The sequence below is a fragment of the Mustela putorius genome, unplaced genomic scaffold, assembly GCF_011764305.1.
Source record: "Mustela putorius furo isolate JIRA1106 unplaced genomic scaffold, ASM1176430v1.1 tig00000095_pilon_pilon_pilon, whole genome shotgun sequence".
NCBI lineage: Eukaryota > Metazoa > Chordata > Mammalia > Carnivora > Mustelidae > Mustela > Mustela putorius.
In genome coordinates, this window is record NW_025421280.1 from 16015877 (window position 1) to 16029584 (window position 13708).

At 41.5% G+C, this 13708-nt stretch overlaps 1 protein-coding gene across 5 annotated transcripts in view; it reads left to right on the forward strand.

Annotated features, from left to right (window-relative positions):
- The window catches only part of ARHGEF3 (Rho guanine nucleotide exchange factor 3), a 315913-nt gene that overhangs the window by 281969 nt on the left and 20236 nt on the right, over positions 1 to 13708 (forward strand). For all 5 annotated transcript variants that reach the window (XM_045078699.1, XM_045078714.1, XM_045078698.1 and 2 more), the window contains 4 exons: positions 6234 to 6404; positions 9341 to 9403; positions 11732 to 11828; positions 12030 to 12106. In XM_045078699.1, coding sequence (XP_044934634.1) covers positions 6234 to 6404; positions 9341 to 9403; positions 11732 to 11828; positions 12030 to 12106 — 408 coding nt within the window. The remainder of the gene's footprint in view (positions 1 to 6233; positions 6405 to 9340; positions 9404 to 11731; positions 11829 to 12029; positions 12107 to 13708) is intronic.

A 13708-nucleotide genomic window follows, 5' to 3' on the forward strand; every position in this document is an offset into this window, starting at 1 on the left:
CTGACACATGTAAAGGGTCCCTCTTTTCCCACCTGACAGACAGTCCCCTTTGCACCTGCAGCATCTTTTCCACATACCCAGCTCAGGCATAAACACAAGCATCCATTTCCTAAAACTGCATTATCTGTGCTTATTATGGCTCTTGTTATTTTAGCTGCCAGTAATTATGAGCTTTCGGTTTTTGACTCATTTGCTATGCTGGTTTCCCTCATGGAAACTCTTGCTTGTCCTGGAACATTTTTCATTCCCCACACCCAGAGGGATCGAGGTACATATTTCTGTTTTTATGCCATCTCTCCTAAGGCTGGGTCTCTCCTAGCCACCATGGACTGGTGTTTCTCACCGCAGGGGACATTCAGCAACGGAGGTGTTTTGGTTGTTGCAACTGGGATGGGGACACTACTGGCATCTAAGGGCTAGTGATAAACATCCTGCTAAACATCCTGCAAGATACTGGATAGTTTCTCACAACAAAGAATTTTCTGGTCCAAAATGTTCCTGGTGGCAAGGTTTAGAAGCTCTGTCATGGACTGAGAAGCAGCCTGAAAGTCATGTATTTGGGCACATGCTTCCTACCACACTGTGACTCTTACAGTAGGGGAAGCAGGATAGGCTATTGGTTAAAATTGTCAGCAGGGGTCTGGGACGATGTGGGGGGGGGGGGGACTGAAATAGACCAGACCTGTACCGTCATTCTGAGTTCACCATTGACGTGGGTCTAAATTCTGAAGCACCGTTCATTAGCTGCATGACCTTCAGTGAAGCGTTACCCTTTCTGAGCCTCCAGTTTCCTCCTCTGTAAAACAGGGCTAGCAATCCTTACTTTTTGAGTATACAAGGTTCTAAAGCCCCCCTCACTATACCCAGCACACACAAGCATGGCATTCACTCATTAAGCAAAATTGTTGAGCTCCTCCTATGTGTCAGTTGCTAATTAGTCCAATAGTAAACAGAACAGATAGATAACCTTGCCTTCCAGGAGATTACCCTCTATTGGGAGGAGACAGACGTGTCAGAAACTAGTAAATGACATCACACAGCCCATGGTGAAAACAGAGGAAAATAAAGCAGGAGGAGGGGATGGGCACTGGAAGGGACATAGCTGTTCTCCTCCCTCAGGCATCCTCTTCTTCGGGGTTTTTCTCCTAGCAGTAGTCACATGTTCCTTCCCTTGCTCCAATGCATCTAATTGTGTGCAGTTGTACTAAGGAGTGGTAGAGGTGTTGGCCATGGTGTATGGTCTTGAATACCTGTCCATGGCTTGGGCCTGGTTGGCTATGAGCTGTCCTCAGGGCTAGCCAGCTGCCGACCTCACACCCAGTCAGCATTCTTTATGCATTTTTGGGATTCTTCTTTTCAGCATCCTTCCCCTTTCCAAGTGGAGTTAAAAATAAAACATTTCTTTTAATCCAGCCTAACTAAAGGGGTGAATCTGAAGTTTGATTGGTCAAAGAGTCACTCAGTCATTGTTCCTAAAAAAATAAGTAAATGCTCTCCCTCCCATAACTGGCCTTAAACCCTTAGAAGGCTGCAGCCTATATCACTGAAACCTCCCCTCACTGCATGATTGGCATATAGGTAGCAGGTGTACAGCCCTCATTCTGGAGGGCTTTGGAACAAAACAGATCTAGTTTTGAATCCTGCCTGAGCAAGTGCCTTCGCCTCTCTGAGCCTCAGTTTCCTCATCAGTAAAGTGGGAATAAACACCCCCCAACCCGCACCCCACTGAGGATCAGTGGTTGTGAGGATCAGAGAATTCATCAGAAGTGCTAAGCGTGGGCAGGCACATAAAGGCCTCTCTCTGATGTGTGTGGTGAACTTTGCCTAGTCCCTTCACCCTTTGTTCCCAAGCCCAATACTCACTAAGGAAACACAAAACAAGGAATTCTTAACAATAGAGCTCGTATAGCTCACCTCTCTCTTGTTCCTCCCCAAAATGCAGCAGAAAATTATCTCCAATTCTCTGGGAAATTAATTTCTCAAGAAATACATAGAAATATGCTCAGTCTTGATCATAGGGGAAGGGAGGAAATAATGAAACAAGATGAAACCAGAGAAGGGAGACAAACCATAAAAGACTCTTAAACTCTGGAAACAAACTGAGGGTTGCTGGAGGGGAGGGGGTTTGGAGGGATGGGTTGTTGGGTGATGGATACTGGGAAGGGTATGTGCTATGGTGAGTGCTGTGAATTTTGTAGGACTAATGAATTACAGAGCCGTACCCTGAAACAATACATTATATGTTAATTTTTAAAAAAATTTTTTAAAGTAGAAAGAGAATAGTCAACATTGTTAAGTGGCTCTTGTTCTCCATATTCAGAATAAATTTAAAGCTATTTTTGAAAGAAGGGAATTACCCTTTCCCGAACATCTTTGATATACCAGGATTCACATACATTATCTTATTTTAATCTACAGACTCTAGTGACCCAAAAAGTCACTATGTGGGGGCATTATTAGTCTGTTGGTTGTCATCATCAAGTTTAAAATAACCTATGACTTTTGTCATTTCTACTGTCACAAAATAAACTTTATGCTCCTTAAAAAAAGATATGTTCAGACTTACATTCCAAATATGAAACTGAAGTCAAGGTATATAGCTGACCCTTGAATAATGCAAGGGTTAGGGATACCACCACCCCCCACACTCTGAGGAGAGATTAAGATCCATATATAACTTTTTTTTTTTAAGATTTTATTTATTTATTTGACAGACAGAGATCACAAGTAGGCAGAGAGGCAAGCAGAGAAGTGGGGGGGAGGAGGGAGCAGGCTCCCCGCCAAGTGGCTCAATCCCAGGACCCTGAGATCATGACCTGAGCCAAAGGCAGAGGCTTAACCCACTGAGCCACCCAGGTGCCCCCATATATAACTTTTGACTCCCCCAAAACTTAACTACTAAATAACCTGCTGTTAACCAGAAACCTTACCAATAACATAAATAGCCAACTAACACATCTTTTGTATAAGTATTACAAAAGCTGTAGTGGTTTTCCCTATTAGATTAATGATAATATCTTGTTGATGAGAGTGTGGGTAAAGGTAATTCATATACCTTTATTCACAATAAAGTTTGAAACAGACTGTCTAGAAGTAATTTGGCAAATTTGGCAATGCATGTCAAATGCTAACATGTAGATATTTCTTAGATCATGGAACTCAGCTTAAGGAATCTGCCTTATAAAAATAGCACAACTACATAAAGGATATTCACTGAAGGACTTTTTGTAATAGCCAGGCACTGGAAACTATTTTAATGTCCATCAGTGGGAGGTTGATTAAATCCATGTGGTCCATCTGGACCATGGGATACTAACTCTGCACTCATTAAAGAGAAAGATTTGGGGGTGATGAAAATACTTTGTAACTACACAGAGGTGGTGTTTGCACAACATTGTGAATGTGCTGAATACTACCAAATTGTTCACAAAAATGGTTAATTATGTTATGTGAAATTTACCCTTATAAATTATTATTATTATTTTTTTTAAGAATGAGTCTTACGTGCTAATATGGAGAGACATACTGTTGAGTGAGGAGAGAAAATACTGTTTTTTGTGACTGTTGGCAGGCAAATGGCATTTAAAAGTTCTGGAAAGATCTAGAACAGGCTTAATAGCAGTTACTTTTGGAAAGTAGACAGGAGAACAGGGGAATTTGTACTTAGTTTTATATACTTTTGTAATGTATAAAAATGTTTATACTTTCATAATGTATGAAAATTTAAAGTTAGCATAAGTTACTTGAGAATTGGTGGTGGGGAGGGGGGAATTTGAAGTTGGTCAGGGGTTGAAACTGTTACCAGGTGGGCGCTTGAATCTCTCCAGTGAAAGTGGAAAATGTCTTTCATTTTGAATCTTATTTTTGTGTTTTCCTCTCTTTCTGCTCTTTAATTCCCACCCCGGCTGTAATCAGAACCAAAAACTGAGATCAGTGAGTAACCTGATGACTCACTTTGCTTGTTTTGACCTTTCCGTGCCTGTGGCTAATTGATTCTGAGTGCCGAGGATCTGCAGCATTAGTCTGGTCACAGTTTATAAGGGCCTATTTTCAAGAGATCACAAGGATTTGTGAGATATCATTAGTAAACCATGTATTTGGTGCAAGTTCTTTCTTGACCAGCATCGGGGGCTGATCCAATGATCATGAGCTCACTAATGAGCCCAGGGGCTCTTGGAAGCCTGAGGAACTCAGGTTGCTACTTGCAAACGGCTAACTTCCTGCTTCAAGAGGGTTGTGATAATACCTTGAAGCCCCTTGGAGATTTCTTTTTACATTTGTCAGTTATTCATTTTCTCTTAAATTATAAAAAATTTGTAAAATAGGATAAAAAGTCACCTATCATGTCATCAGGCAAAAACAATAGAATTTTCTGGCATTCCTTTCATATCTTTGCTCATGTCCTTTTTTTCATAACTAGAAACAGTATTCATATGCTGATTTTAGTTTTGATTTTAACATACATAGAAGGGATTTTTAGCTGTTAAAGTGGTCTCAGAATTGTCCAATTGGCTAGATAATATACATCAAGCAGATGAATTATAACTTATTTAACAATGCCCTTATGTTGAATAGCTCCCTTAAAATTTTCTTTGCTTTCTTAAATTTTATTGTTGAATCTCAAAATATGCCTTAGGATATCTTAGTGATGACAGCTCATATGTCACATGCAAAATCAGTTCTTCCCCTCAGGAAGTTTATAGGTCAGAGCAGGTGACCAATAAGTGTAATAAAATGTGATCATTGCTATATCAGAGATATGTACAAATTGCTCTGGGAAAGTGGTGAAGGTTTCTTAGAGAAGTTTGATTTATATCCTGAGGACACTTAGGAGTTAGCCAGCTAGTAAATGAAAGAAAAGCTTCCCAGGAAAAGAAGAGGGCTTAAAGATAGTACAGAGGGATGGCAAAGCATGAGGCTTTTAAAAAGTGGCAGATTGCCTAGTAGGGCTAGAGAACCGAGGACTCACAGGTGAGTGGCAGGAGGTGATTCTAGATATATAGATTGTGGTCAGATTACAAGAAGCCTTCTATGCCAAACTAAGGAGTTGGAACTTCTGAAGGACATAGATATGTGGCCACAGCCATGTCTTACTAAATTAGAATGTGGTTTTGAGCACAACACCATCTTACCGCTTTGGCCAAGTTCCCAATAAGAGTGTTGAAATCTAGGTTGAAGGCTAAAGATGATGCACTTAGCTTTCTTCTTGATCATTTGTACTCGTCATGCGAAGGTCCTGTGATAGCATGTTTCAGCCACAAGAGTGGATAGACTTCGGGTAGTCAGACCATCCCAAAGTCTACCAGCGCCTCTTTGGAAAATAAGAAAATACCTTAGGGACCGGCATAATTTGCCGTCAAGATGGTATTTAATATACGTATTAGTTGGTACTTTTCAAAATGACAGAATCCCAACTGAGGTTAATGTAAACAGAAGGGGGGATGTACTGGCCCCTTAATCTAAGAGTGGCTCTTCCTGGCTTCATGCACAGTGGTATCCAGGCCCTTAAACAGTGTGGGTAAAGCTTGCTCCCTCCCTCCATGGTCTCTCTCCCTCTGTCCTTCATGCTGTGTGTCCTTTTATTCTCCTTGAATACTAAATAGACTTATCCACGTGACAAGAGAGAGCTGCTGCAAGAAATTCCTGCTTATTTTATCTTGAGTTCACAACACTAAAGGAGTAAAGACCCTTCCGCTCATTCTCCCATGAACCGCTTAGCACATTGAGAAAATCCGGAGCCCATCCCTGAACCAGGGTGGAGGATGACTCTGACTGGTCAGGTCTGGGGCATCCCACCCAAACTGTATACCAAGTGGGATACCCAAGGACAGCAGGCTTCTGTTCCTCCGTGGTGGAGGAGAGTGGGAGGACAGGCCAGATGTAAAGGACATCCCCTGCTGTTAACCCTTGTTCTTCTGAAGAAGGGGAGTGTCCACTGGAAACAAGTAGATCCTGTGGCTTCTCTGAGAGCTGCCTTTGTGGCTGTTTCTGTGCGGTGTCCAGGTTTTACAGAACGGATACTCCCAGGACATGTGAGAACGCAGCCCCTTTGCCCAATTTCCCTTAGCACGTAGGTGCAAGCAAATACCCCACTTCCCAAAAGGCCTTGTGGCATTGTCCTCTCTTTCTTGTGAGTATCTGATTTATGTTCTGTCAGTGACAGGAAGCTGCTGTAACGATCCATCCAAGTCCTGCCACAGCCCCCGTGATAGTTTGTTTTTCTCATTGTTTAGCGTTCTATCAGCTTCCGCAGCGAGAGCCGTCCTGACATCCTCGCCCCCCGACCCTGGTCCAGAAATGCCGCCTCCTCAAGCACGAAGCGGAGAGACAGCAAGCTGTGGAGTGAGACCTTTGATGTGTGCGTCAATCAGATGCTTCCGTCCAAGGAAATCAAACGTCAGGAGGTAGGCTCGGGACCCAGGAGCTGGCCCTATGTCTGGAACAAAGTGTGCTACAGGCGAGAGCCAAACTGCGTCTATACCACAGGCTCCTAGTCAGTTCTTCGTTGCATTTGTAGGAGGACAAACAGGACTGTCATGCCTTGTAAGGAACTGAGAACCCAACATCCAGCTGGGTGGGTGGCCTCTGCTTTAAAAAGAAACTAATGTGAAAATCTGAATTTACAAAGAAAATGAATCAGGAAGTGTCTATTTAGCATCTTGGAGCTCACAAAAATAATCAGTTGAGTTATATTTTGATAGCAACTTCTAGAATATTTTAAAATAGTTTATGAAACTTTGATTTAGTTTTGTGGAGAACATATCTAGGGAATGCAGCTCATTTCATGACTTGTCAGTTTTCTGTATCAATAGCTCTAAATGACTATGGTCATATTACCCTTTATAGAAACTTGTCAAATTCCAGGCTGTGCCAAAGCACATCTAGTGCATTATCTAGTGAAACCCTTGGAACATCTATTTTTGTGGAAAACCTGACATTGGCAAAAGGAATACTTGACAAGTTTCTAGGTTTGGGCTCAGCAATTCCTTTCTAGGAATCTGTCTGCCAGACACACTTAACACAGAAGAAAAGATATATATGTAAGCTTATTCATCACACTAATGCTTGTAATAGTGCTGGAAAGAGCCTGAACTTCTATTGCCAGGAACTGGCTGAATAATGAATATCTATTAGATACACATGGAATACAATGTAGCAATCATGAGAGGGGCTGATAGGCATGTATGGCTTAAGTGGGTGAGGCAAGGCACAAAATAGGGTATATTATGTCCTTTTACCATCCATGTGAAAGAACAAAGAAAAATGAATATAGGTGTGGAGGTGCACATATTTGCTTGTAGAATCATAACATATTTCTAGAAGGATTTGCAAGGAACTGGTAATATTGTTGCCTCCTGGGAAGGAACTGGGTGGCTAGATAGAGGTAAGAAAGAAAATTGTCACCATGTGCCCCTTTGTGCACTATAAATTTTGAACTGTGTTAATGCATTACCTATTTAAAAGAAATAATAAAGCATTTTAAAATAATACGTGCACTGAAAAAAAAAATCTGTGAAGAAATATGGCAAAACCCTAATAATAGTTAATAAGATGGTATTATGGGTACATTAAAAGTTTCCACTTTTGCTTTCTTGTGTTTTTCCAAGTGTTAACTGTATGCATATAACTAGTATGATCTGGTAGTGGGAGGGAAGGAAAGAGGGAGGGACTTGTTCTGCAGATTGGGAGATTATTAAGGTACAGTGAATACAAGTTCACCCATCTAGAAAGTTACAGAGCTGCGATTTGAACCCAGGTCCTGCCCTACTCCAGAGCCCATGGTCTTCATGGTGACACTGTGCTGCCCCACAAGAGATATCTGATGGTGATGTTTCCCAGTATGGGGTTCTATGGTTTTCCTTTCCTGAGGACCACATTTGGTCATTTGGACCATCAGACCTATTCAAGTAAATTCTAGTAAAACAGATGTATAAGGAAATCTGAGGAAGGTCTAAGTAAAGTCTAGTCAGTGTATTGAGCCAATCCATTTCCTGGTTTTGATAACGTTCTATAGTTCTGGAAGGTGAGTAGAAGGGGCAGAGGACCTTGCTGTTCTATGTTTACAACTTCTCCTGTGAGTATGTAATTATTTCATAATAAAAGGTTCAACGGGGCGCGTGGGTGGTTTAGTCATGGAGGTGTCTGCCTTCAGCTCGGGTCATGATCCCAGGGTCCTGGGACTGAGACCTGCATCAGGCTCCCTGCTCAGTGGGGAGCCTGCTTCTCCCTCTCCCACTCCCACTGCTTATGTTCCCTCTCCCGGTGTCTCTCTCTGTGTCAAATAAAAGGAAAAAAAAGAATGAATGAATGAATGAATGAATGAATGATTGGTTCAATAAAATAGAACACCAGGTGAGCATGAAGTGGAGGCTTTACTGGGCCTGGGGAGGACTTACCATGCACTGGCCTCCAGCACGGTGTTCTGTCTCCATCTGCATTACCTGAGAGCAAACTCCTTGTCTTATACTCCATCCACCCCAGGGATGGAAGGTGCTCTCCGGCCTGCTCACTTCTTCCCTTTAGTCTGAAAGAAATGAAGGAGTCCCCAAACCATCCCTCCTATTAAAGGACTAAACATAGAGGCCTTTAACAATGTTTGCCAACAGTTTAGACTCCCAGATGAAAGAGTGAAAGAGTATTCTGCACATCATAGCTCTTAAATTATGATGGCTTAATAGAGCCAAATTAGAAACGGTCCATTTACACACTCATACACACAGCTGGTGCCTATAATTTTATTTATTGTACCGTGTAGGGCTGAGAAGTAATTTAGAATGAATTAACTTCACCAGACATTTAGAGTGATAAAATATTGGATTCTTCCTACAATTCCAGCCTCAAGACAAGTGGCTGATAAGAATAAAGCTTTCTGTTAAGATTCACCTTCTGTTGAGTAGAACAAAGACAAATTGTGATGGCCCAATTCATAATACTGCCACGACCACCACTGAGAACAGACCTGAAATCCATTTGTGATGGTTGCTGCACACATGAGAGACCCAGACTCCCACTGTCATTATTTTGCCTAAAATACTTCCCTCTTGTTTGGCTGTACCCAAGTTCTGTAACATGAAAGATGACTTACTGGGTTGGAAACATATGTGGAACCCCTTTCTCCCATAAATGGGTGAGTACATTATATAGAAGTTTTGCAAAATTCTTCCTTTATAGGTTTTAGCTACTTAGATGCATTTGCTGCAGGTTAATTTAACTTTTTAAAGTCCTTTAAAAATGCTTAAGAAATGAGTAGATCTGGGTTTTTGAGCAACAGAACCAGCACTGTTTGAATTTGGGCTCATAAATGGAATGTTCAGTGAACGTGTTCTGTCTTTGCTTGCAGGCAATCTTTGAGCTTTCCCAAGGAGAAGAAGACTTGATAGAGGACTTGAAATTGGCAAAAAAGGTGAATTTGAAACCAGTGGTCATTTGGGCCACCTTCTTTTTTCTTTTTTTTCCTCATGAATAATTTTACAATTCTAAGAAAGTGTTCACAGAGAGTGGCCTGGCTTTCCATATTTTTCATTGTCTGTCCTGCGGAGCCTCCTTACCCATGGGAAAGGGCGTGCAGACATCTGAAACTGGAATGGTGTCTTAGAAATAAAGTCACTTGAATCTCCTAAGTAGAGAAAGTGGTCAAGCAAGGCGACTGCATAATATCATGTGACATGCGTTCTTTTATATAGAACTTGTGTTTTAGTCACACTGTGTGCAGGAAGGGAGAAGAAACCCATGCTTTGTAACCTGTGCTGTCTGGACAATAAACTTTTTCCTCAAAACCTTTCTGTCCCAGTGACCCCACCCCCCACTCCCTAAAGGCTGAAATCCAGACTTCTTCATCTGATATTCGCAGCCCCCTTTAAAGAATCACAAGGTTTGCGACACCTGAGTGGCTCAGTCAATAAGCATCTGCCTTCGGCTCAGGTCATGATCCCAGGGTCCTGGGATCGAATTCCGCGTCGGGCTCCCTACTCAGCGGGAAGCCTACTTCCCCCTCTCCCACTCCCCCTGCTTATGTTCCCTCTCTCGCTGTCCCTCTTTCTGTCAAATAAATAAATAAAGTCTTAAAAAAAAAAAAAAGGGAATTGCAAGGTTGGAAAGAGTCTTTAGTCCCTTCTTTCAAGTGTCCTCTGTCCAGATTCCTGCTGGTATGAAGTCCTGTCTGTAGCAGTCCCAGGAGATGGCCATCCGCACTTTGCTTGGACACAGTCAAGAAACTGAGTTTTTAGACAGGGCTGGAGGAGGAGGAAGATGGAGATGACAAAAAGGCATTTAACTCTATAAGACGTCTTGCTGGGCATTTGTTCAGCTCCTCCTTCCTGTATCAAGGTTCCCCAACGCTGAGCACCCTAAGGATGTTTTACTGCCATCCTTTTGCTTACGGTGGTTCTACCTTCTTGGAAACCCTTCCTTTCCTTCAACCATCCATATCCAGCTGTCCTCCAGGAACTAGCTCAGATCTCAGTTCATTCTGCACCAGTACTTATGCCTCCTTCTCCATCCCAGGCATGCCAGCCAGACAGCTCTTCTTAAATCTCCCTGGACCGCTACAGCTTTAATTCTCTCACCTCTGAGCAGTTGTAATTGGATCAGTTTTTGCTGCTATGTGACATCCCTTGTGTTTTTAGTCTTGAGATTTTAAAAAGTATATATCTAATTATCCACGTGTTTTTCTTATCTCCCGATTAGCTTTATAAATCTCCATGGAGGCAGAGACTGTGCCATCCGAGTCTTTGTTACAGCAACTTGGGTATAATTGTGTGTTCTTGCTCAAGTATCATTAATAGGCGCGTCTGGGTGCCTCGGTCGTTAAGCATCTGCCTTCGGCTTGGGTCATGATCCCAGGGAGCTGGGATCGAGTCCCACATTGAACCCCCTGCTCAGTAGAAGCCTGCTTCTCCCTCTCTCACTCCCCCTGCTTTTGTTCTCTCACTCACTGTCTCTCTGTCTCTGTCAGATAAATAAAATCTTTTTTTAAAAATTACCGTTAATGGGACGCCTGGGTGGCTCAGTTGGTTAAGCGGCTGCCTTCGGCTCAGGTCATGATCCCAGCGTCCTGGGATCGAGTCCCACATTGGGCTCCTTGCTCTGCAGGGAGCCTGCTTCTCCCTCTGACTCTGCCTGCCACTCTGTCTGCCTGTGCTTCCTGTCTCTCTCTCTGACAAATAAATAAATAAAATCTTTAAAAAAAAATTACCGTTAATAAGAGAAGATAAAATTGACAGAGATTTTGGTCTTTTGGCTTTGGAACAGTCGTAAAGGATGCCATCACTTTTCTTTTCCCTTTCTTCCTTTACTTAGTTTAAATATGGACTCATTGAAAAAGAACCTACTAGTAGGTTCTATACTAGTAACAAATCCTGTATAAATTTGGAGTTTTTCAAGCTACAAGATCTCCAATACGTTAAATTTTAAAACATTATACAAATCAGATTAGCTCTGTACTTAGGATTTGTGCTCTTGCCTCGATGTATGATATACTAGAATTAAAAAGCTTTTTAAAAAATCTGCTTTGGTTTATCAACAACCACAAACAGCTCAAGGCAATCCTGGATTCTCATCTGGTCTGGCCACACCCATCTGCTGTCTCTGCAGCGTTCTGGAAGAGGGTGCTGGGGAGAGCCAAATATTTTGTTATAAAATGGGGCCTCACAGACACCGACGCCATTTACATTAACCACTTGCTTCTACGGATTTTAAATGTTTGCTTCTGTCTCTTGCCCTTCTTGTACAGGCCTATCATGACCCCATGCTGAAACTCTCCATAATGACAGAACAAGAGTTGAATCAAATCTTTGGAACACTGGACTCTCTGATTCCTCTACACGAAGGTATAATTTTGTTCCCAGAATGAGTCCTGACTTGTAGCCTTAATTGAGTCGTCCTATAACAAGTCATGATTATGTAATAAGGAGATTAACCCAGAATCTACTTCCAGTCTTGTTCATATTTGAATGCCTAACAAAATAAGCATTCTGTTTTTGTTTTTTGTTTTTTTGTGTGTGTCTTTTTTTTTTTTTTTTTTTAACCAGAGCTTCTTAGTCAACTTCGAGATGCTCGGAAGCCTGATGGTTCCACCGAACATGTTGGTCCCATCCTCGTGGGCTGGGTAAGAAGAGTTCTCCAGTCTTGATTGAGAATAAATTTCAATAACATAGATAGAGTTTCATTTTAGCTAGACTTTTTGTATTGCCAAATGCTGGCTTTACGTCAGAAATGGCAAATTCCTAGCAAAATTTATCATAGTTCGGCTTTATCTCTGCAGTGCATGGAAAGAATTTTTTTTTCTTAACATAAATTTGCAGTATTTGAAGATAACATGGCCTTTTTGCAATAAAATAAGTAAAGGCACAAATGATTACCAGCTTTACATCAAATAAAGTAAAACTACTTTATATTCAATTGAGGCCAATTACTAATAATATAATTATTATCATTTTTATTCAAGTAAATATTCACAGATATATTCTTATCCATATCACCAAAAAAAAAAAAAAAGGTGCTTTTATTCAGGCTCCAAAAAGCTCTCGTGGTAAAATGTAGTTTCATACACAAGGAAATACTAAATGCTATTAATGTTTAGCTTATATCTGATTCTGAGTAACTTCATAGGAAGGCTTGGTATTGTGCTGACCTTCATCCCAAATAACCCATTCCCTTTCCTAAATTAAACAAAGAAATCAGCTGGGACCTTAGATTAGGGATTCTAAATTTATGGTCTTGGGGCTGAATTTGTGTTTCGTTGGGTACGTAATGTGATTGTTCATTCATTTAATGTACTTTATTTTTTTAAAAGATTTTATTTATTTATTTGACAGAGACAGAGAGATCACAAGTAGGCAGAGAGGCAGGCAGAGAGAGAGAGGAGGAAGCAGGCTCCCTACTGAGCAGAGAGCCCAATGTGGGGCTTGATCCTAGGACCCTGGGATCATGACCTGAGCCAAAGGCAGAGGCTTTAACCCACTGAGCCACCCAGGCGCCCCCATTTAATGTACTTTAGACTAGGCATGAATTTCCTATTTTGCTGCAGTCCCCACCATTCCCTTTTACTATACCTCTCTTTCCTTCAAGCCCTTGAGTGTACTTCCCCAACTCCAGGTGGTATTCATCTGTTAGGCAGATTACTTTGATGACCTCTTCCAGGTAGGATTAGCTCTCTCATCTCTCTGATCCACACAGTCTTCCAGAAAAATAGGCAGGAAATGCCAGAGCAGGCAGCATTAGAGTCATTCCACTGTTTGCAGAATGTTGTGAAGGTCATAAATCCTACTATCATGTGAGTTCTCTTGATGCAGTTACATCTGTAGTTATATTTTAACCTTCCTGTGTTTTGATGTTGCTCTCTTATCCTAACTTCTGCTTTTCAGTTACAGCCTTGATCAAGAAAGTTTGAGGGTTTCATGACTTAGATAGTTTTAATTTAGAAGTCACTTTTAGCACTGAGGCCGACATACCCCAAGGGTGTCCAAAAGGCAAGCAATGTTCTAAGATGAATAATTTAGAAAATGTGACTTAATATTTCAGGCGAGATCATTCATCTTATATTTTTGACTTTCATTTTATTATAAGATGTGGTAGATGTTTTAACTTCTTTAACCTTCAAAGAAATTTCTCCAAAGAGAGTCTGCCAGCTGGAGAGAGGGAAGGTGTAATGAGAAGAAAGATTCTGCCTCAGTATTTCTTAAACCTCCTGAGGCTGTGGGCTGCTTTG